The sequence below is a fragment of the Pipra filicauda genome, unplaced genomic scaffold (genome assembly GCF_003945595.2).
Source record: "Pipra filicauda isolate LSUMZ 115617 unplaced genomic scaffold, ASM394559v2 scaffold164_size1636381_pilon, whole genome shotgun sequence".
NCBI classification, from domain to species: Eukaryota; Metazoa; Chordata; class Aves; order Passeriformes; family Pipridae; genus Pipra; species Pipra filicauda.
In genome coordinates, this window is record NW_024104151.1 from 913709 (window position 1) to 937486 (window position 23778).

General features: G+C 39.1%; 1 protein-coding gene across 2 annotated transcripts in view; it reads left to right on the plus strand.

Annotated features, from left to right (window-relative positions):
- SLC44A5 (solute carrier family 44 member 5) overlaps positions 1 to 23778 on the plus strand; it is a 66334-nt gene that overhangs the window by 24326 nt on the left and 18230 nt on the right. For both annotated transcript variants that reach the window (XM_027719946.2, XM_027719945.2), the window contains exons 2-8: positions 8404 to 8452; positions 12886 to 12959; positions 14932 to 15016; positions 17678 to 17762; positions 20540 to 20668; positions 21440 to 21500; positions 23103 to 23226. In XM_027719946.2, coding sequence (XP_027575747.1) covers positions 8404 to 8452; positions 12886 to 12959; positions 14932 to 15016; positions 17678 to 17762; positions 20540 to 20668; positions 21440 to 21500; positions 23103 to 23226 — 607 coding nt within the window. The remainder of the gene's footprint in view (positions 1 to 8403; positions 8453 to 12885; positions 12960 to 14931; positions 15017 to 17677; positions 17763 to 20539; positions 20669 to 21439; positions 21501 to 23102; positions 23227 to 23778) is intronic.

Consider the following 23778-nt stretch of genomic DNA (forward strand, 5'->3'; position numbering starts at 1 on the left):
AGAAAAAATCGTTGGGAAGCATCTGTAATTCTAGATCATCTGCAGTAAAGCAGCCTAGAAACACAAACTTCTGGCATTCTCTGATCCTGGGTAGGAAGCATCTGATTATTTCAAAACATTTCCTTTTTCTAGTGCGTGGCAGAATTTCAGTTCAGTGGTAATTCAGTTGTAATACATTAATTGTATACGTTTTCAGTCCCCTTTCTGTGGGTATTTGTTGGCCTAAGAGCCTGAGCTGTCACTAATAGCAGTAGAATGTTAGGTGTGGACCTTGGACATTTGATCATATCATGCTGGTCAAACAGATTTTGATGTTTTGTCTAATATTAAGTGAACATGGACAACATGTTAATTGTACAGTCACCACCAGGAAAAAAAATTGCACAATTTTTGGACTACCCGATAGTCAGCTGGGTGTGTGATGTGTTGTCATTCACTTTGTCTTGTGGTTATGACATGGTGGCCATCATGTTTCTTTGGATAAATGACTAATTAGGACAATGCAATGATACTAATTTTAAAGTTTTTCATTCTTAGAATCTAATTTAGTGCTTGTTTTTTTTAGCACAGTAGAAAAATGGTCAGCCTTCTCCACTGAACTGTCACTGACCTCAGAATTCCCCGACAGTTCTCTTTATACTGTATACATACACAGTGCACGTGGCCTGGACTGCTTGGGAAGCAAAGGACGACGGGTAAAACTGATGCAGAACTACGTAGTACTTGGATCTTCTTGAAACCTTCTTAAACCCTTGCCTCTCACTGTTTTTTGTTTTCCCCCCTCTTGCTTTACTGCCCTTCAGTAAGATTGGTAGCAGTGGCATTTGGGTTGTGAGCAATGAGTGCCCTCAGCTCTGCTGGAAGGCAGCGACAGTCGCTTTTGAAACTTAGATTGAATGTGGATGGAAACTCATCTGCATGTAAAGATCTGTGTACTTGCAGTTATGTAAAGAAAAGGACACAAGATGACTTGTTTGTCTCATCTGCCACCTCCTCTTTCTTCTTAACCTTTCCATTTTTTGCAAGTCATGAACCAGTATCAGTAGCACAATGGCAGTACTGGATTCAGTTATCAGTTGGGTTTCAACACTTTGCCTGGTTCAGGAGGGTGCCCCACATGACCAGTGCCTCCCTCTTTGGCCCCCTGAACATTATGAGTGGTGGCAGACCAAAGACAAATAACCTGAGCAGAAGGGTCAAACACTGATCACAATGTAATTCCAAAACACACATTGCATTTGCTTTTGCCTTTCCAGAAAAAAAAGGGAATGTAATGAAGAGCTGATGGAGAACTACAGGAGGAAAGGAATGTGTGGACACAGAAATGAGTTGGAAGACTTGTGTGGGAGTGATTAGAGAATGTAGATCACAGAGCATTTCAATGTGATGTACATAATCTAGCCTGTGATTTAATATAGGATCAAGACATTAAAGCTCTAGTACAATTATTTAATGCAGTGATATTGCTGACTCACATTTCAGCGTGTGGCATCTATTAACTGAGACTTTTACGCTCAACTTTTAAGAGTTAAACACATGTAGTTGTTCTTAAAAAAAAGATATCTGTCTGCATAAATGGCTAATAGGAAATTAAAAACGCCAACAAAACCCCACAACCCAAAGGCAGAAAAGTTTGGTTTGTGACTTAAAACTTCAGTTCCGTGTGAGTTGTATTCATCCCCTCACTAGCTTTTCTGGCTGAAGGACCAACAACAGAAGGACCAACAATACTGTCACGATAAAAGATATTTCAAAGGTGGCTATCATTTAGTATGATTTATTACACAAGAGAAATCATAGGTGTGTTTTTATTATAATTGCAGTGTATGTGAGCATAACAAACAAGTTACACCTGAATTTTTCAGAGAGGGAAAAACTCCATATGCCTGTAAACCAGATACAAGGCTTGTTGGAAGAGTTGTTTTTATATTAATGCCAACCATTTGACTTAATAGACTGCTTCAACACATTTGTGTCTTACAGTAATAATGTATTATTTTATATTACTAGGATCAGGAAGGCTGTGTCTGCATAAGGAATGTTACATGTGACTTACAACGTAGCTTAAGTTTGCCTAAAAAAATTTTTAAGTAAAATTAAATTGACTACTACTAAACAGCAGTAAATTTCAAACATTTATTTGGATTCTTTGCAAAATTAAGACTGTAAATCTTGCAAAGATTAGGCATTTATATGTGTTCAAGCACTTTCTGCTTCTGATGGGGTAGATGAGCTCTGCAAGAACTTGTGTTTTTTTTTTTTCTAATCCTACACAGAATAGACAGGCAGAGGCATCAAAATCTTCATCTGATTTTTTAGAGACACATAACTGGGATGAACCTCATTCAATCCTAATAGACCCCTGAGCATTTGTTAGTAGCCTACTTTGTTTTCTTGTCCACTTGTGTGTTTGAGCATTGAATTAGCAGCTTGTGTATGGTGCCCTAGAGGTGACATTACTGCTGCTGAGGTCTATTAGAGGAATATTTGAATTACTTGAGCTTACAGATGTGCTCCAGTAGAGGGGAGCAGTGCGTACAACTGCAGCTCCAATGCCTTGCTAATAAAACCTCTGTTGTCTTAAAAAGTCTCAACTGTTCTCCTCATGGGCACATGTAACTGTTGATCAAACACCAGGGAAGAAATTTGAAGAAACTAATAGTTCTCAAACTGGAATTAGCATTTTATTAGAGTTGAGTAATATATGGCTGACCAAATGCATATTAGTTAGTGAGGATCTGTGTTTAGCACTGTCTGTCCACTGCCTTCTGTTCTTGTACTGTATTGAGATTTACTGAAGCAGCCTTTGACAGAGGTGAAAACTTGAGTAGGAGCTCAGTAGAATCAGTCACTTGGCTTCTCTGCATTTCTTTTTTTTTTTTTTTTTAATTTGTGTAAGGGTGACGGGAAGTCTTGGGAGGTAGTTAAGTATGAGTGTTCAGTCAGTGGTTAATATTTTGCAGGAGATCAGTCTACATCTCATCATATTACTTTTATGTTCATTTACTGACATAGGTTATACTAAATAGCTCTTTCAGTAAACTTTAGAACATTGCTGCTAAGTTCTGTAATAACAAAATGAGCTGTGACACACCTATCACAGGCATCATTGGTGAACTATGAGATTATTCTTCTATGTCCTTGTGTACTATGCAGTGACAGGGCTGACCTAAAAATTTTATTTTTGTTGTTCCAGGATGTAGTTCAGCCCTGTCCTGTAAATTATTGTAGGAATGCGTATACAAGTGTACATGTTTCTCATTACAGAACTCCACAATTGGTGTTTTAATCATATTCCACAGAGAGTGGAAATTTCGTTTTGGTCACAATCACCACACAGAGATTCTGTTCCTGGGTGGCTTGAAAGGAGAGGCTGCCTCAGGCTTTTGGATTCACGTGCTGACTATAATGCCTTGTACTTCATTTCGCTATATAGGCATTACAGTATCTAAAGTAACAATGCTGAGACTTTTTACTGCTGGCTCCTCTGTTCTACACCTTTGTGCTGTGCAGAAATATAAAAAGTATGTTTTATTATGAAAATAATGCAGTAAATTATTACTACTTCTACAGACAAATTTTCCACTTGACAAGATTGGAAATTTGATGTACAGCAGACAGTTTACATTTTAGACTTGCATGACTTGAACTTTGTGGGACCTAGTCAAGTGTATGAGGAGGAAAGGTTTGGCAACCTGTGGCACATGAAGACTATTTAATGTCATGGTAGTACAAAAGTGTAGCCAACACTGTGATACCTTATTTTCAGCAAATCATCAGGGTTTTTTTTGTTGTATTGGCTTCCATACATTTATTTTACAAATGGTATTCAAGTACAGATGTTTCCCTTTTTGCTTATACGTTAGGTTAATGGTGTAGGTTAACACAAACTGATAAGAGTCATTCCTCTGTGTTCAGACTGGCTATCAGACTGGCTTGGGGAGGTGGGAAAAGCACTGAGTGATAACTTTCTATTCACAGAAAGGCCTGCCTACTTTGTGAATTTCTGTTGTGATTGGAGAAGTCCGTGACAATCAGCTTTATTTTTAAATCTATTTAAATAGTATTTTTGTGTGTCTGTGCTTGCTGGGGAAATTGTGCTAGCAACACAGGAGTCCACGGTCAGTATCTCACACCGACAGTTTGCTCAACTGATCCAGGTACAGTAACATGGATAGAGATGAAGAAAACTACTATGGAAAACATGGTAATTTACTTGCTTTCTTATGACAATTCAGAGCACCTGATCAAAATCTCACGTATTTGAACTGTGTTATTTCAGTTGACTTTAATAGGCTTAGACCCAGCCTCAGATGGTTTTCTATAACTTCTTCAATTATTAGCAATATTCTAACTTTTTCTGGCATGACATTTGCTAGTTCATTTAAATTGCACATCAAAGGTAAATTTTACATGTATATATAGTACATTTTTATTTTAGGTAAGTAATTTAGAGTTGCTTTTTCAAATTACTACAGCAATTAACTTCAGATGCTGTCTGGAGTCAGAATTGGTAAATGAAATGAGCTATTTCTTGTAATGACATACTTCAACACACAAAAGTTTCCTATTATAAAGCAGCCTGTGAAATAGATCTGCCTCAACTGCAAAGAACGAATATAATCTCAGTTTTTAATCTTAGCAAAAAAAGTGTCAGTCATCCCTCACCACTGCTTTCTTCCTTATGCCTACCAAACTCCTAATGCTTGGAATTTGCTTTCTAAATACACTTGGGCTTTTTGTAGCAAGGATAGTGGTTTGCTTTTACCAGGAGCTATATGGATACTAGTAGCATAAATAATTTCCACATCAACCCAAAGAATTTTCTGAACTTTTAAAGGATAGTAGTAATTAAATAGGGAATTTGATATCTAATTCAGAAAAATGAGATGAAACAAACAGCATTTTTCTTTGTTGTTTCTTGAAACTGATTACAGTTGTGATCAGCTGTGTCATGTTTTGGTAATTAATGTTCTATGGATGCTACCTACTACTTCTGACAGTGAATTTTAGAGTATTTCTAATTTAGAATGTTGTTACCTTTTCCTCCCATATTCTGTAATGGATTTATACCAAGAGCTCAGTGACAATGCAGTTTGAGCCATGTTGCAAACCTTAGTTTCTTCTCTTTAAGCAGTCCCTCTATTCTCTCCAGTTTGTTTGTATCTTCTGACATTCTAGGTCCATGAGCTAGAAATAGTTGTTCATCTGAGGCCTCACGTGTCCCCAGGCACAAGGAATAGTGACTTCATGAGTCATGGTCACACTTCTTGAAGAAGTGGTGCTTTTTTGCAGACATAGCTCGACTGACTCATTCTCTGTTGTAGTATGCTGTAATCCTTTAGTATTCTTCTTCTTTCTTGCTTTTTGAAAGCAATTATTCTATATGGATTTCTGAATGGAGTTCGTCTTTATAACTCTTGTTAGATTACAAAGATCATTTTGAATTGTTGTTTATCAAAATCCACTTGATTCTGACTCCAGAAGTATTTTAACACTTGTCACCTGCCTAGTTTCAAAGTGTTCATTCTACTTCTTTGTTCAAATTTTTAAGGAAAACATTGAATAGCTTTGAAGGATAGGTTCCTCCATCCAGTCGTGGGGTTGAGCTAACTGCTAACATTCAAGAGTGAGAACTTGGAGTCTTAATGGATGACTCAGTGAAAATGTTTGCCCTGAGAAGCAAGTAGACTGTAAGAATGAATTGTTAGAAATGGACTGAGGTCAGATAGAAAGAGTCATTATAGGATTGTATAAATCACATTTGTGTGAATGTCCTGTGCAGTTCTGGCCCTTCCTTTTTTAAGTGATCTATAGTAGCACTGTAAAAGGTACAGAAAGGGAGTATAAGCATAACCAAATCTATGAAATGGCTTATGTACAAGAAACATTTGAACAGACTGGGACAAGTAAAGGGGAATATAATAACTTGTAAAATTATTGGTAGCATGCCATGGTGCCACGTTATACAATACAGTTATAAGGTGACTGATTGCAAGCTTAAAACAGACAAAAGGAGGTAGTACTTCAATGGTTCATTAACCTGTAGTACTCTGTGATATAGGGCATTGCAGATTGTTAAAGTATATGCAAGTTAAATAGAGATTTATGAAATGAATGAGAAAGAAATTCACTCACAGCTATTAAATACAAAGTCATTACCTTTAGTTAAGAAAAGTGAAGTTGCAAATCTCTGTAATCTCAGTTTTAGGGAAATACTGTGATGTTTCTTCTCAGATATGGCCCCCCATACAGGATATGGGTTCAATGAAATTTTTGGGGGTTTTTTTTGTGATCTGGTGTGACTGTTCTTATGTGCTCAGCTTGGGTGTCCTGTATGAGCAATGAACAGAGGCTCACTCCAGTATGCCTTAAGGCCAGAACCTATCCATCGGGAGTGATGTTACAGATTCTGATTTGTTCCAGAGATAAATTATTTTGTAGAAACGTTTGTTTTGTAGAAATTCCTGTTCAAAAAGGTTTTTCAATATATGGGTGTTGGCCCAGCACTAGGTATTGTATATGGCACACTTGCTTCCTGGACCATGGTGGGCACCTGTGTCACAGCATTACTTCTTCCACTTCCTGGTGTTGCTGTCATACATCACTTCTCCGAAGTTTCAGCTTTATCAGTCTCTTCTGTGTTAAAATATATTTGTTGTAGGAGGTTGTTAAGGTAGACCTGAACACCTCAGATGAAGGGCAAATAGAATTTTATTATCTGCTGTATTTATTGTACTGGTCTGTGTGGATTTTGATAAGGTTTTTTTGATATAAACCCAGAACAAAGTCTGGCATTTAGTTAATAAGTAAATTCTACCTTTGAGAAGTTGCTGAATTCTTCTCTTAGACAATAGGTATTTTTCTATGGGTGGGGTAAGATTTAGGCTGGTAACACCCTTTAATACCAGGTATATTCAGAAGAGGAGATCCTTAAGAAGGCAGTGAAAAAACTCTCTGAAACAGTAATTTGTATTGCAGCATTGACATTTGAATGAAGAAGTAATTTTTCCTTGCATGAAGTTTGGTTCAGTAAATCTCTATAATTACCGAACTTAAAAAAAAAAATCCCATAAAACTGAATAGCTATCTCCAAAAGGAAAAATCCAAATTCTGGTCTACCAAATGGAGAACTGCTTCTTTCTTTTCATACAGTAGCTCAAAACTTGAAAATTTAAATTCAACCATAAATTTTTGTTACTCTTTACCAAATGAGATTTTACTGTAATTCATCTTATTCCAGTCCACATTGGCAGCACAGATTGGTGAGTAAGTATTTGGGAGTTTCTTAATATAGTTTGCTTATGTGCAGAGTGAACCAGTTGGAACTGTGCTAGCCAGAACAGCCCCATGAAAAAAATGTGTCACGTTTGACTCTTTCCATCTGTAAGGTCTGTCCAGATGTTACTGCCTGTTTCTAGGAGGAACTTGACTTCACCTTCTCGTCATTCTGAGATTCATAGAAAGCAACAATCTCAGAGATGTATGAATAACCAACTTCAAAACTTGTTTTGCGTCCTGCACAGGGATGTGTGGTGGGTTCACCCACTTGAGAGTTAGAGAAGGTGCTTGAAACACGTGGTCTTCTGCCTGCTCTGCAGCACTGTACCTCATCTCTGGCTTTGCAGAAGCTGCTGCAGTTATACCACCCATGCAGGGTAGTGCAGAGCAAAATCAGCATGACATTTCTGCAGTCTCCATCCATGCTTTGTCATCTGATAAGCCCAATCCAAAAAAGGCAAACCTACATCTCTGTGTCTATAAAGTCCTGTAACCAAAGCAGTGGGAAGTAAGAAAACTCTTCAGGATTCATAACATTAAGTACATTAAGTACATTAAGTATATATATAACATTAAATATAACATTAAGTACAGACATGGCTCCAGACTGTTCTTCTGCTGGTGAAGAATGTAGTGCTCCAAGGCAGCCTTGGCTGCAGTGACTAGATTATCTATAAGTTCTCTTCCAACCCCTTAACATTCTGTGATTCTAGAGAAGAATCAGAAGGACTTTAGCCTGTAACTCCAGTGAGGTAGGTTCACTCACTCACTGTCAAACACACTTAGCATGTGACTGTGAGACATAATCCTTGTCTCAAATATGTTGCGAACCCTGTGCTAGGTGTAGTCATAGGATATACAATAAAGGTAATTTATCATATGGTAAATGTAAGGCCCTCAATATTTTTAAGATAGAAGAATAAAAGCTTTGATCTCATACACAAAAGCTAGGTAATTATATTGGTGAATTACTGATACTGCCCAAATGAAATTATTAAAAAAACCCTGATTAAATAGGAATATGTGGAAGATGTTTTTCAAAGGACTGATGTTAACATCCCTCTCTGAACAGATTTTTTTTAAATAAGGGCATGTTTTTATGCTGTTTTATTTTAAATGCAGGTGAACCAAGGAAATTTGACCCGAAGTTCAGAGGACCTATTCACAGCAGGTAAATATTGTTGCTCATTCTGTTACATTCTTTTGGTTTGCAGTGAACAGTGAATAAAAAATTTTGTTAACGAAACTTCTGAATTTGATTCTGCACGTCTTCTAAATCCAGGAGACCATCTTTACTCCCCTTGAGGATGCATGATTACTGGGGAGTATTAAACTGTGTGCTCTAAAGTTCTTTCAGTCTGAATGCCAGTTCTGTGTGCCTTGCGTTGACTATACCTGCTGTCTCACCGTGTGCCGATATAAGTAGGACCATTTCAGCTTCTGTTATGTTTTGGGGTGCCACAGCCATGTGATGCAGACTGTCTTGTTTCCAAACAGCACAGGACTGGACCCTGTCACACTCTATTCTTCACTTTGCAGCTGGTTTTCCTGCTCCCGTAGTCACCTCACCAGGGGAATTAGTTCTCTCCAGAGAATGGCCTGGTCGTGTGCATTTGTACTGGGGCTGGCCAGCAGGTAAATCCCTGGCAGGAAATCAGTGGTGATTGAGAGTGACAGCAGTGAAGTACTGTCAGTGATGTGTCACTGTGCTGTCACTGCTGCCACTCAGCCCTGAAACCCTTACTTGAGTGACCAGTTTTAGCATGCATGAAGAGTACCTCTGGAGTGAGACTACCTAGGGTTCTGTGGACTGCAGAGTTGGAACCTGAAATATTGCAATTCAGTAGTATTTTTTTTTGAGCAATCTGTTGCTGTGCCTTTCACATGCATGAGGAGTGCTGAAACTGGTGATGATATGCCAGGGAACTTCTCTTATTTGTGCTGTTACTGTGTGATGTAGTCAGTAAAAACTGGTTTTGCACTGTGGCTTGCTGTTACATCTGTGTAGTTGTTTCTGTATAGTGACAGCAATACAGTACCTGCAATTCCAGATGTATTTATGTGCTATTCTAATTGTACATTCCACAGTGTCTTCTTAAAAATGCAACCAAATGAATACAGTGCAACACTACAGTGCATTTTATAATGCTTTGGTGAGATAATATTGTTGGAAACAATATAGAAAAGATCAGTTCCCTAAGTATAAAGTGTGAGTTCATTGTGCAGCAGACCATAAGAAAGTGGTAGGTACATTGATGCTTTTTGAGCATACATGCAATGAAGTGCACTTGTGTTTAGATTCAATATCCCTTTCTGCAAGATACTCAGATGACTTGCCTGACCTCTTAAGGTGATCAGTGCAGCAGTGTTCAGTACACTATAGACATGACCTTGAAGTAGTTTAAGATTATTACTGATTTTTCTTAAATACAATGAATGGAGTTTTCTTAATTAATTATTTCCAGTTACTAAGATTAAATGATTAGGAAACCACTCTCAAGCAAATAAAGACTACCTAGTTCCTATGAACAAAATGCCTTCTAAGAAGATACTTAAAAGAGTTCAAAAGGAGGAAAATGGGAATCTTCTCTGAATTTGTTTCTGACTTTGCGGCTTCCCACTTGCCTGTGGGAGAAGAGATTCTAGGAAGCTGATAGCATGCATTTTTTTTGAGACAAATGAGTGCTAGTAATCAATGTGTGAGTGGGGACATGACTGTACACCTTGCTATAACTGGTATAACTCTGTGTACAGTGTGGGTGGGGAAACACCTGTCTTTGCTTTCTGATGATAAAATATATTGTCCTGTGCTTGATTTCTTGTCAGTTTTCATTGGTCAGGGAAAAAGTTTGTCTTCATTATGGAAAAATGGAGAGGGTGGGTGTCTAGGGGCTGCTAATTGTACATATTGGCATTGAAAGGTGCAAGACAGCTGGAAAAGATCACATCCCATCATCATGACTGCTGAAGCTGATGCAGTTTTGAAAGTGCTGTAGAGTAGAAATGATATTTTGAGGTTGTTCATCAGGCTATCCCCCAAACCACCAAAACCCTGAAAACCAGAAAACCAAGTCTTAATGTTTTTTTTTTTCATTTTCCTCTTGCTGGTTAGACATATTGTAGAGGTTTTCTCTTATTACTTTATTTATCCTGACACTTCTTGGACTATCTTTAATTGTTCAACATCTTTCTAGAAATTCAGTATTCTTGTTAAGACAAAGATCATCTTTTCCTCTGTGATTAGAAAATGTAGTTAATGGGTTCTCACGTAAATTGATTATCAGTACATTTCCATAACCATTTAGCTACCTTATTTAAGAATTTGAAAAAATCTAATAAAAATATTGATCTTAACTAGCAATACAAATTTCACTTTCTCACAAATGTAGATTTGTTACTAATAAATATCTACATGGCACATCATTTGATAATGTGGCCTACATTAAAATAATAAGCAGGTTTGACATCTAATTATCCTTTGTGCTTTTTAAACTAAATAGCCTGCTAAAGATGCTACTTAGATTACAGTAAGAGTCTGTCATAGATAAGTGTTGGTAACTAACCACTTGTACAGCATATCTTCCTTCTCATTTCAGCCCCAGTGAAGAAAGGGATCTTCATAGCTATTCATGACATTGTATGGCATAGTATAACATCACCTTGACACAACATGACTTAGGGAAGCCTCAAAACACAAGTTGTTAGTTAACTAGGAAGGAGGAACTCAGAAGTGAGGACATCAGTGGTCACCTTCATCTAAGTCAGCAGAGTTGAAAGGGGTAACGTGAAAGTCACACTGTGAACGTATTGAGCCTCCTTTTGCTCTGTGTGGTTGCACAGTGCTGGGCTCGAGACTATTTGTAGTTGCTAGTGCTGTTTAACTAATAAATGTCATAGTTTCTTGCTTATGCAGCATCTTGAGCACAGTTGTACTCGTGACAGATTGGGCACGAAACTGCCAAACAGAGAGAGGTTCTAGTCAGTCATTAACGATTAAGTGCATGAGCTGTCAGTGAATAAATGGCTTTTATGCACTAATATTCTGTGGATGATTTTATCTTTGCATTAATTTATTTGCTAGGATGCCATTACACATGCACGAGGTATTCTTTGCATGCACTGCCACATGTAACAAAGCAAGAGAAGCCAAGAAGCCAGTATGTTTCTGAGAGATGGTGGAAAGCAAAAAAGGCTGGATAATTTCTGATTAGGTTTCAGTAATAAGCATGGACTTTCAATATCTCCTACTAAGGAAGAGCCAGTTCCCATCATACCAGTTCCTGCAACTTTGGAAACTCCCATAGTCTTCACCCTATAACCATGTGTCTTTACAAATTTATTTTAATTTATTAATTTAAGAAGCTTTACCTTTTTTCCTCTCCTGTGGAGCCTTGTATTTATGAGTTACTGTTATGATTTCACTGGAAGTGAGCTACATGAGCTAATAATGATGTTAAATGGAGCCAGGGTTTCACCCATAATATCTAGTTAAATAAGCAGTTATTTTGTATAAACAACAATTAGTCTTTATGAACTGTTTCAAAATTTTCTGAAGCCACACACAAAAAAATACGTACGTACTTTTTTTTTTCTTAACAGTTATATAACCGTAGTATTTGGCAACAGTGAGTTTTACTAGATATTGCACAGAAATTCATGTATTACAAAGAACATAAAATCCTGCATTCTGGTAAAGTGTTTATGGGTACTTGTAGCTCAGCAAAACTTTAAAAGGAACTTTTTAATGCAAATGGGTATAACTTTTAATTGCATTTAGGTATCATTAAATGAGACCTGTGAGAATTGAACTGGAAGAGGTTTTTGAGACTATAGGAGTTGTAATTAAAGTATTTATGGTGCCATATTTCTCCTGAGACTCTTGAAATAAATATTGTACCTTTAAAAATGGCTCTAGTGGGATGAGAGCCAAGCTCGAGCAGTGTCAGAACTGCTTCTGAATGGAGGATGGGAAAATGAGAAGCATTATTTTAGCATCACTCCTTGTACTTTGAGCAGTTGTCCTTTCTTAGGTTACTGTCATATTGGCCTTGAGTCCTGTACACCTTCAGCCTCACTAAAAGTTTATTTTAGTGAGATGGTAAAGCTGTGGCTCTCTAGAGAAGTGTACAGGATTTTTGATTCCTTTCCACACTTGGAAATGCACTTCAGGTTCTTCAACTGTTTAAAAAATCTGCCCTTTTATCTCCTTTATGTTAAAACATAGTGGTTTTTTGTAAGAGGAAACATAGATTGGAAAACAGAAAGAATGGCAGATGCCACAAGTGGTGTGTTCTGAGGCAGATATCCTGTAGCAGGTTATACCATGAGTAATCTCATGGGTTCAGTGTTGTAAGGTATTATTTGTTTTAACAATACTTAAATCTGTTCTTATTACTGTCTACCATGAGAAAGGCATGCACATTTATTTGCTGGTCTTGCTGCAAAAACAGGACCTCACATCTCAAATGTGAGTTTGTAAGTAAGACTTCTGCTAAGTGCTGGTGTGGACAACTTATTCAGATGTTAAAGTACCCTATGACATCAGTATTTTCAAAGGGTCGTATTAAACACCTTATTTCAGAAAGTGTTTGTTTTTGTCCCTAGGCACTGCACAGACGTTATTTGCTGTGTGATCTTCATAGTTGTCATTCTGGGTTACATTGCATTAGGAGTTGTGGGTAAGTAAACACATGTATAGTAGTGCTTTTCTATACAGAAGGGAAGCAGCTTTGTGAATGTTAGCATTTTTAACTGAGATGTCCTTTTGCTTATATTTATGCAAAGCTTTCCAGTCAATAAGAAATGTCTTTCATAGAAGCAAATAATGAATTAACATTGTAATTCACAGGATCCCAGGATGGGTCAGGCTGGAAGGGACCACAATGACTCACCTGGTCCCACATCCCTGCTGCGGCAGGGTCAGCCCAGAGCCCATGGCACAGGACTGTGTCCAGAGAGTTCTGGAATATCTCCAGTGAGGAGACTCCACTCCACTCGGGGCATTCTGTCCCAGTGCTCGGTCACTGCACAGCAAAGAAGTTCTTCCTCAGTTCAGGTGGAACTTTCTGGCCATCAGTTCCTGCCCGTTCCTCTTGTCCCAATGCTGGGCACCCCTGAGCAGAGCCTGGTCCATCCTCTGACTTGTCGCTGCAGACACTGACAGACATGGATGAGGTCCCCTCTCAGTGTCTCCTCTTGAGGCTGAATAGCCCCAGCTCCCTCAGCCTTTCCTTGTAAGGGAGATGCTCCAGTGACTTCATCATCTCCGCAGCCTCCTCTGGATCTGCTCCAGGAGCTCCATTTCCTTCCTGTCCTGAGGAGCCCAGAACTGGACAAAGCACTGCAGATGTGTCTCACAGGGCTGAGCATAGGGGCAGGATCACCTCCCTGACCTGCAATGCTCTTCCTGGTGTACTGCAAGATTCGACTGGCCTTTTTGACCCCCAGGACACACTGCTGGTCAGGGACAGTTTCTTGTTCACCAGCCCCCCTGGTCCTTCTTTGAAGAGCTGCTTTCCAGCAGGTATTTAGGAAGTTCAAAGCCATGTGTGTTCTGATAAAAAACCTCAAAATTAAATGTGTTCAAAAAAAATACCATGGTTTGATAAATTTGCAATCATAAAGTAACTGTGATGGAAAATTTCATTTGTCATTAATCAGACAGTAAAAGCTAGAAGTAAAGAGTTCAGATTGAGAGCAGCCCTGAGGAGGACTTGGGAGTGCTGGTTGATGAGAGGTTGGACATGAGCCAGCAATGTGGATTTGCAGTCCAGAAAGCCAACCATACCCTGGACTATGTCAAAAGAAGTGTGGCCAGCAGGTGACGCGGGGATTCTGTCCCTCTGCTCTGCTCAGGTGAGACCTCACCAGCAGTGCTGCCAGCTCTGGGGCCCCCAATATCAGAAGGATGTGGTCCTGCTGGAGTGAGTCCAGAGAAGACCATGGAGATGCTCCAAGGACTGGAGGACCTCTGCTCTGGAGACAGGCTTGGAGAGCTGGAGGTGTTCAACCTGGAGAAGGGAAGGCTCCAGGGAAACTTTAGGAGTCCCTTCCAGTGTCTGAAGGGGCTCCAAGAGAGCTGGAGAGGGTCTTTGGACAAGGACATGGAGTGACAGGACAGGGGAGAATAGCTTCTAAACTGACAGGGCAGGGTTAGGTGTGATGTTGGGAAGAAATTCTTCCCTGTGAGGGTGGGGCACTGGCATAGGTTGTTCAGAGAAGCTGCTCCACCCCTGGGAGTGTTCAAAGGCAGGTTGGATGGGGCTTGGAGCAACCTGGTGTAGTGGAAGGTTCCCTTCAATGCCAGCGTCATTGTCTGTGAACACTCAGATTTGTCTACACAGTTAGCTCCCGTTCTTTACTCTTCTAATGACCATTATTTTATAAGTCCGTTACATCATTACATATTTTGGATACCACCCAGATATATATGCCCTGAAGTAAAAAGTGAAGTGGCTTTTTTACTGATTCATCTGTATCTTGGTTCATTTTAGTTTTTCATTAGGAAATAAACTAATCAGTACTCTTCAGTGGTGATCAACAAAGAGTAAAATGGTACATTAGAAGTGATACATTTTCATACTGTCTAGTTTTAACTATTAACTGCATACACTTGACTAAAAGGTTAAGAGGTATGTATATATTTTGCAGCTTGGGTGCACGGTGACCCCAGGAAAGTGATATATCCAACTGACAGCTATGGGCAGTTCTGTGGTCAGAAAGATACCCTCAATGAGTGAGTACTAAATCCATTCACATACTTTTACCACTCGTGCACTGTGAATAAGATGTGAGGTTTCAAATCCCTCTGTCAAAGAGACAACGACACTCTTACTGTATTTATTCCAAATAAAATTCAGAAATATATTAGTTACCTAGTCCAAATTTTTACTGTCATACAGCTTTTTGTACCATTCAGAGAATATTTTTGGTAAAGCATCAATATAACTTAGAGATTGCATCAGCAGCTGAAAAAAAGTGACTAGCTGACACAACTTCTGCCAAAGTTTGAATTTTTCTCAACACGCACCAAATTACAGAAAAGACTGTAATGAAAAGCATGTTTTTTTCTGGTGCTTATCCAGTGCCAGTAGAGAGGAGACGGAGTGGTCTGGGAGACTGGCAGCTGTAACCACACCCTCCTTGGGTAAATAGAAGGTAAATAGAGCCCAAGGGGCTCTATTAACTCATGTCTGTGTTCCAGTCTTCTTAAATTTTGAATTGTAAGAGTTAAATTAATTAGTTGATCTCAACAGAGTACTTCTACATGAAAATAGCCACTCAGGGAAGAAAGATGTCGCATCAATGTTTTCTTTGAAAATCTAAGTGGTTTATGAAATAGAATTTTTAAAAGTTTGCTTCTTCCCTTACTTCTCCCTTTTAAAAAGTATGTATGAGGCACCCTTTATGCCCTTGTCACTGGATGGATATAAATATGTGTGTATATATGGATGTTATACTAGCATTTGATAACAGCTCTTTGCTGCGTCTTTCTTTCCCCATTTAGTTTTCTGTGGAAAAAAATGAAAAAGTCACTGTCCAAAGGGAGTTCAGAAGGCAGGGGAGCAGGAATATATATACTCTCAGGGTTTTTTTACAGAGGAAACAGACTAGTTAGTGTAAGAAGATGTATGTGTTCCATGCTCTGACTTAGATTCTTCACAGCAGTTGTTGGAGAGTCCAACTTCCTGAAGAGGAAAACCAAGGAGAAAAAGTTGTAGTGTTGTGTGTGTTCCACTCAGTGCACCCCTTCTCTGTTCCTCACTTCACCCCGAATTTGTCCTTGTCCCCTCTGTGGTCTGTAAAAACAGTGAGCAAATGGTTTTGGGAGTCTCAGAGACATGGCTTCCATACACTGTGTGGTGTGGTGCCAGGTGCTTCTCTCTGATTCTTATAATTCACTCCCATTCCCCCTTTCTCTTTGTTACTCAAATCTTCCCTTTACTTATTTCTTACTATGTGGTTTCTGGTTTGTGTTAACAAATGTCCCTCCATATATATGATTGCTGGAGAATAATACAGCTACTGACTGAGACTGCATTTCGGCACTAATTTCCCACGTTGAGGAGTTTCTTATAAAAATATAAACCAGAAAACATATAATACAACCTAATGGAAAAGCAAGAGTGTTTATAGCAGTAGGCCAGGACACCCTTCTGAACGAGGCCTTCTAGTCCCCAAAAGTGGAGGTGTGGGATGTGCTTGTCAGGCTTTTGTCAGTACTGTTGTTTTTCAGATTCCCTAAAACTAAGCAGTGTGAAAGGCTGACCCAGAACTGTGGTTTTCCAAAGTCCCTGTGGGGCAGCCACAGCTTCTCTGGGCAACCTGTGCCAGTGCCTGACCACCCTCAAAGGGAAGAATTTTTTCCCAATATCTAATCTAAACCTTTCCTCCTTCAGTTTGAAGCCATTCCCCCCTGTCCTGTCACTCCAGGCTCTTGCAAACAGTCTCTTTCCATCTTCAGGTCACCCCTGAGCCTTTTCTCTTCTCTGTGCTGAGAAATTCCAGTTCTCTCAGCCTTTTCTCTTGGGAGAGGTGCCTCGATCAACTTGGTGGCCCTTGCACCTTGCAGGCCATATGCACCATTATTTCTTACAGGGACCCAATATAGTCCTGGCTTTGAAGTCTTGTGTAAAAAGGGCAGGACTACTGCCATATCATCTTCACTAGAGCTATCTGATAATTTTCTGACATAGCAAAGGTTAACAGCATGTTTTGCTGTCTTCAAAACCCAGGTCTTTAAATCAAGAGATCTTGGAGTCCTCAGTTTTCAACAAATCCAAACTGAAGTGACAGCTACTGCAAGGTCCCAAGTTCTAGTAGCTGTCAGGTGTGTGGCTTCTGCGCTGCAAACCCTTCAAACTGACCCGTATTTATATCAGAGGGGGTTTATCAGTGTTATTAGTAGATGCTGTTATCATTCTGGCCAACTGCTTTTGGTTTCCAACTATAAGAAGCTTCTGATTGATTTTGGTGCCACCTTCTGATCAACAAAAATTAGGCAGCTTTTACAGTGTAGCATTTTCTGATGGTGAGTTTGCATGCAGTGCATTCACAGGATGTTCAGTGGAAGCACAGAGACCACGGTGCTTTTGCCAGGGTTACTTTACAGACCTCACCCTTTCGAGATGGGACTACAAACACATGAATTCTTTCAGCTTAAAACCTGGCTGTGGAAAAAACTTCTCGAAATTAGAATTCTTTAGAACAAATACTTCTGTTTTCAGAGATGTCTTGATGTGGAACTTTTGCTTGGGATTTTTTTTGTCTTGTGTTTACAATATGGCCATTCACGGTTATAGAATTTAAATATCAATGTATGCAATAAATTTTGGAATGGTAGGATGTATAAACACCTATATTTATGACATTAATTATCTTATATCCACTTCCATAGGAACAAGACCATTTTGTTTTACTTCAACATTCTGAAATGTGCCAGCCCTGTAGTGTTAATAAACCTGCAGTGCCCTACAACACAGGTGAGTGAAATGGAGAAAGAAAATATTTTCCCTGCATCTTAGTCATGGTGCTTAAGAACTAGGCATACATTTGTTTGGATTTAAAAATTGCTGTTCATGTCCTTCAAAATATGATTGTTTTATAGATGACTTGTAGAACACAGTCTCTGTAGCCTGTGATGGTCAGAAAAATTAAATAGAAACATACAAGATTGTGTGTTTTTGATAAGAGTTGACAAAAAAAGTCTGTTGAGTTGAATACAGCAATTTGTGACATGAATTCATCACAGGCAGCTATCCAGTAGTGTTCAGTGCATGCAGAAAATATGGATTGACACCTCTGGTTTTCAAAGCTAGACATGTTCAAGAAAATGTGCATACTGCCAGAGACAGGAGTATCTGGGTGTGGTTAGAACCTATGGCACTTTGAAAAGTGAAGATTTTGAAAACTTTTTCTTGCCTTATGCCACACTTTGTACTCCCTTTGTGCTGCAATTCCTCATGAAGCTGTGAAATAAACCCAGTCACTGAACTTGTGTGGGTTAAAATTATCCTCCTAATCTTTTAGGAGACCACTTTACTGACCTGGTTTATTGAATAATTGCACAACCAGTTATGTCAGTTCATCCTAAGAGGCAGCAACTTAGAGCACAGGATAGGTCAGAGGAATTAGGTGCAGGACTGCTCTGATCCAGCTTTGCTGCCAAAATAAAGTGCAGTTAAACTACAGGTGACAGATAGTGGTCTCATTCATCTTGACAACACTCAGTGAAGTCCAGTGTTAATTTGGATGAGGTTTGTTACACAGTAACCAATTTACTGATTACAAATGTTAATTGTCTACTTACTGGACTACCATTTAAAAATGTTTCCCATTCTCGCTTGCCCTTACTCCTGATCCCTATCCTTGATAGATATTTCTGACTTACCAGTTAATGTGACTTTATGAACAGTTTGACACAGCTGAAGAGGTGGAGATCTCCAGCAAGGAATAGCAAGAACCCTCTTAACAATTGGCCAGTTGCTGTCAGAACAAAACCTTTTTCTATCAGCAGCAGATTTTGCTTCAGGAATCCCCATCTGTCAACATGCAGACACCAACACTGTTACCCTGCAGTCTTTACCTCTCTTACTGGAACGATTCAGTCTGTTCAGAAATACTGAGATCATTGTGTGAGATTTGACTGGTGCTGTGGTCAAGTTGGTAATGGCCATGAATCAAGTAAGGTGAAATACTTGTTTCAGGAGAGTTTGTTGAAGTGGAGTAGTTATTTTGTTCATTTTCAAACATGCAGCATCTCCAAAACTAAAAATGCTTTTGAATGCTGTTCGTTACTGCAGATGGTTAAATCTCTGGTCTTTGGGGAAAATGTTGAAGAAATGTTTGTTTGATAATTTCTCTTTTGAACTGCAGACAGGGTCCTTCATTCCTGTCCCATCCATATCAACTAGCAGGAGAAAAAACCCCAAGAACTGCCATGGGGTAAGAGCTTCAGTTCTTGAGCAAGCCTGTGGATTTGCAAACTGTTGTTCCAGTGCACTGGATCCACAGGCAGCACATTTCATTGCCTGTTTCAAAGGTGGCAGGCAGGGCGTAGTAAAGTGTATGCCTGTTAGTCACCTGTTGTCCCAGCAAGGACAAAACTCTGCTTTCTTTGTTTCTTGGCCTGTGGGTAGTCCATAGGACAGAAGTACTCATCTAGAAAGATCCTCTTGCTGCATCTGGCCTGTTCTAAGGATTAGTACACAACCTTTTCTAAAGTTCCTTTAGGTGAATCATATATGGTGGAATGCCCTTGACATGAAAAGCAGTTTTGTGCATGATATCTCTCTGGTACTTGTATAGCAGAGCTTTGCAAGGCGTGTTTGGATATAGCACAGCTTTGGAAACAAACTGCCTTCTAGAAGAGGCTGAAACTTGCTAAACAGATGGCTTTTATGTCCCAGGGTTAACACTGAGGAGTCAGAACATCTGTCCACTTGTGTGATTCCAGTGACCAGCAGAGCCTTCAGAGTCTGTGTATTCGGGCAGCCACTTCTCCATGCCCTAAATCTAAACCACAGCTTCTTAGTGGATGCATTCATTAAACCCCAGTCATTACTTGCTTTCTCACATAAATCCAACTTATAATGATTGTACCTTGAGTGGTGTAAACTTCATTCCTGATGTGTGCATCCCCTTGCCTTGTAACTAGGGAAGATCCAGCCTTTGTCAGCAGTTAAAAGTCACTTTTGAGTGATTTATGACTATCTTGACTTGACAATATTTGTAGAGATGTATTTGACTGAAAAGACTATGTAGAAGGATGGAACAATATTACCTGAGACTTTTAATTTTAGTGAGACTTTTTAAAAATAAAGTTCTCCTTATACATGTAGTAGAAAGAAAATGCATGTATCCTGTGGAAGTAGCTGCCACAACACCTCATTCATATGCACTGCTGCTGATAGAAGTAGAGGAGGAACTGACAGATTTTTTCTTGTTCTTCAAAAAAAATAAATAATGCTCTTTTCAACAGACTGAAAACTCAGCTTATCTACCAGAATGTGTAAAACCTAAGAAGGTACAGAGAGGGGCTTGATATGCCTGATATGAGGAGAGACTTTGAAAGTGTGTTCTGTCAAAGAATTTTAGAAATATTCATCTAGGGAATCAAAAGGACAACATACATCCGTTTCTAAATCCTGCAGTAAATAATACTGAAGGCAGTGGCCTTTTTCTTGCTTTTCCATTGCACTGATTTTCCTCACCCTTCTCTACCCCCAGTGTATCTTTACTCATTTTTTTTTTCTTGCAGCTTTGTGTTTCAAAGTGCCCAGACAGGTTTGCAACTTACATTGATGTTCAGGCTTCCTACAGATATAAACCAGATCAGTGGAATTACTTCAGGCAGTTCTGCAAACCTGGCTTTAACAATCCTCGCAAGGTGTGTATCTATCAGTAGGTGATGGAATATATTTTTTCTTCAAGCAAAGTGTAATGTACATAATTTTATTGAACTGCATCAAAGACTTGAATTATCTGATGTCACCGTATAAGCACATGTCCCATTTATGTGATTTGACAGTTGTTTAAACCAGGGTGAAGGTCTTGTATACACACTAAATTCCCCACTCTTTAAATGATAGCTGTTTGCTTAAAATATCTGCAGCTACCCATGTAGTTGCAGCACTGTGGTAAGTACTTAGGTACTCCACAGCAGTAGAGCAGTGTCTCAGACCAATTCTTAAGGCTCGTAAGTCATTTATAGCTACTTAGAAATTTAGCTAAGAAAATTAATCTATCCTTCATGTTATTGATTTTGCACTCAAATTTACTGTGTTATTTCTCCAATCTTTAAAACACCTTGCAATTCAGCTATATTAGTTGTGCTGAATTCTTACTTTCTTTAAGAGAAAAGGTGAAGGGGAGGCAAGGAACAATTGCCCAGTCACTTCTGGCTTAGATGCTGATCCAAAGTGAACAGGTCTTTTCTTTTTTTGTCACTAGAAAAGAAAAGAAGAATAGTCTTTTCCCAAATCACAATGACAGTTTGGATTCTCACTTAGATCATGAATATATCTTGCAGCTCCATCAGCCAGGTTTGGGGAGGAGGCTACAAAGCCCAGTTTGGGACATTCCATCAGACTGGATGAGAAACGAAAACCATGTAGTTATTCTGCTATGTATTCAGCATTGCTGTTTTTCCCCTTTTTAGTCTGTTGCTCAAGTCCTACGTGATGAAGATTGTCCTTCGATGATCATTCCAAGCAGGCCTTGTGAGTGGTTCTACTTCTTACACACGTCTTAGCAGATTGTGAGCATTCACATTAAAGCACAACTCCAGTCTGAAGTGTGTTTTTCGTAGTGGCAAGGTCACTATGAACTGTCTGTTATCTGACAGTCACATCCATTCAGTTTTAAAGAGTTTGAAAATATAAATATTTACTAATATTTCTTCTAACTGTCATCTGGAAACATTCAGCCTGTGATCAGGTCAAGCTGAGCTCTTTCTTGCTCTTGAATCATCACTGATAACAAAAGTTTTATGGCTCAAATTGTGCCTTCCAAAATATGTGAGGAAGCAACCCCACTGGCATCAAGAAAATGTTACGAATGTGGGAAGGCTCATATGGGCAGCTGTTGAAATTCACACTATACTTCAGCCCAGTTGCAGTGCAGCTCTTTTCAGCTGCAGTGCTGGCTATGCAGGGCATACAGAGGAATTAAGCCGTCAAAAATGTTTTTGTCACTGTGGTCAGCACATATTTCTGAGTAGATAACCACAGATCTCAGAGCTCATCTCACCTGCAGAAATGTAATACTGACCCAGAAGCTTATGCAAATAAGAAATTGCTGTTTATTTTTGCCATGTTTTAAAATGGACATCATGTAAACCAGGGACAGGTTATTAAAAGAGAAAATATGGTTTTAAAAACATACTAAGAATTCATATTAAAACTGATGTACTGACCCAAAAGAGAGAAAATAATTTGCAAAGAAACCATTATCTTCTTTTAGACTACGACAAGGGGCAAGGATTACAGAGGGAGGAAAAGAGGCACGTTACTTACTTATTTAGTCAGAATAATTGCTGGGGTAGATATACCAGACTGAATATTGAACCCTGGCATCAATATTTATTGGAATCTGATAAGGAAAGCACTGAATGGTTATATAAAGTACAGCTGTGTAGGAGGACTGACCTGCTCTTCCCTTTGGAATAAAACCCAGGACTTTTTGCAGCAAAGAACAGGGCAGCATAAATGAGTGTGCAAACATCTCTCCTTTTCTCTCTTTTTTTATAATCTCCTCCTCCCTCTGTCTAACCAATAGTTTCTGTCTTTTTTCCATTGCTTCCTCTCCAAGAATATCTAGTGATAGTGGCTGGTACTGGAACTCATCTGGCATATGAGGAACTGACACTTGCTGTTATGTATTGTTTTGGGTGCTAGTACCATTCGTGACCAGTCAAGTTGAGTCTGTCCCTGGGGGCTGGTCTGATTATTACCATGAAATGGCATATTTGAGAAGCTTCAGTTTTTGTAAGCTGCCCAGATACTGACAGAGAGTAAGTTCCACATTTATTACAAGTTCTTAAACTTTTACATATACTACTGTTGTTGTTTGGTAGGACCTAGAATCTCCAGTTGAAATCTATGATCCTACCCTGCCTGAGCTTGGACAAAAAGCCCCAGAGCCTAAAAATCATAATCTTGAATGTAATGGCTCTTCCAAGATTTGTCAAAGTCAGCATATTGTTAGATAATCAGTTGACTGCAAAATCTGAAATTATTTAAATATGTTACAAAAGAAAAATTATACAAGTGGAGCTTGACGTGAAAGGTAATATGCATACTTTGTTTTGATACTTTGAACAGTTCTTAAGAGATGCTTCCCAGACTTCTCCACAAAGAATGGTGTGTTGACCGTGGCAAATCAGACTACGTTCAAAGATGGAAGAGGGAAAACAAGAAATGTAACTGATCTCAGGGAAGCTGCAAAGTAGGTTTTACCCTTTTTCAGTGTTCATTTGTTGGATTCTGAGACTGTGCAATCATTTAGAAATTCAAAAATAATCAGAATCTGTTGTAACTGATGGCTGAGAGTACCCAAGCAAGATTTGGTAGTAAGTGGTCTCTCTGTGCCTGAGCACTTCCAAATTTCAGTTAAGGAAATCCAGCACTGTGGTGTGCAGAAAGAAGCAAAAAGTTTTAGTCTGATTGTCTCAGTAGTTTTCATTTGGTTAAATCATTCTTGTTTTTCCTCTAAAAAATTAGTTTTGCTAGGAAAGTTCAAGATGCAAACCTTCTGCTGCAGGATTCAGGCCAGCCAGTGATGGCCTTGGCTACCCTCTTCTGTGGTGGCCTTTCTACTACCATAGGTTGTCCTTTGGGCATCTCACCTCATCACGGTGCTCCTGCTTTTGGGAAAAAACAATGTACTGGGCTATTCTTAGAAAAAAAATAATACAGGCAAGCACTTTGCAGGGTAAGGAAAACAGTTCCATAAAGTAAACCTTTTGCTTCTCTGAGCTGCTTTCTGGTTCTATGCTAT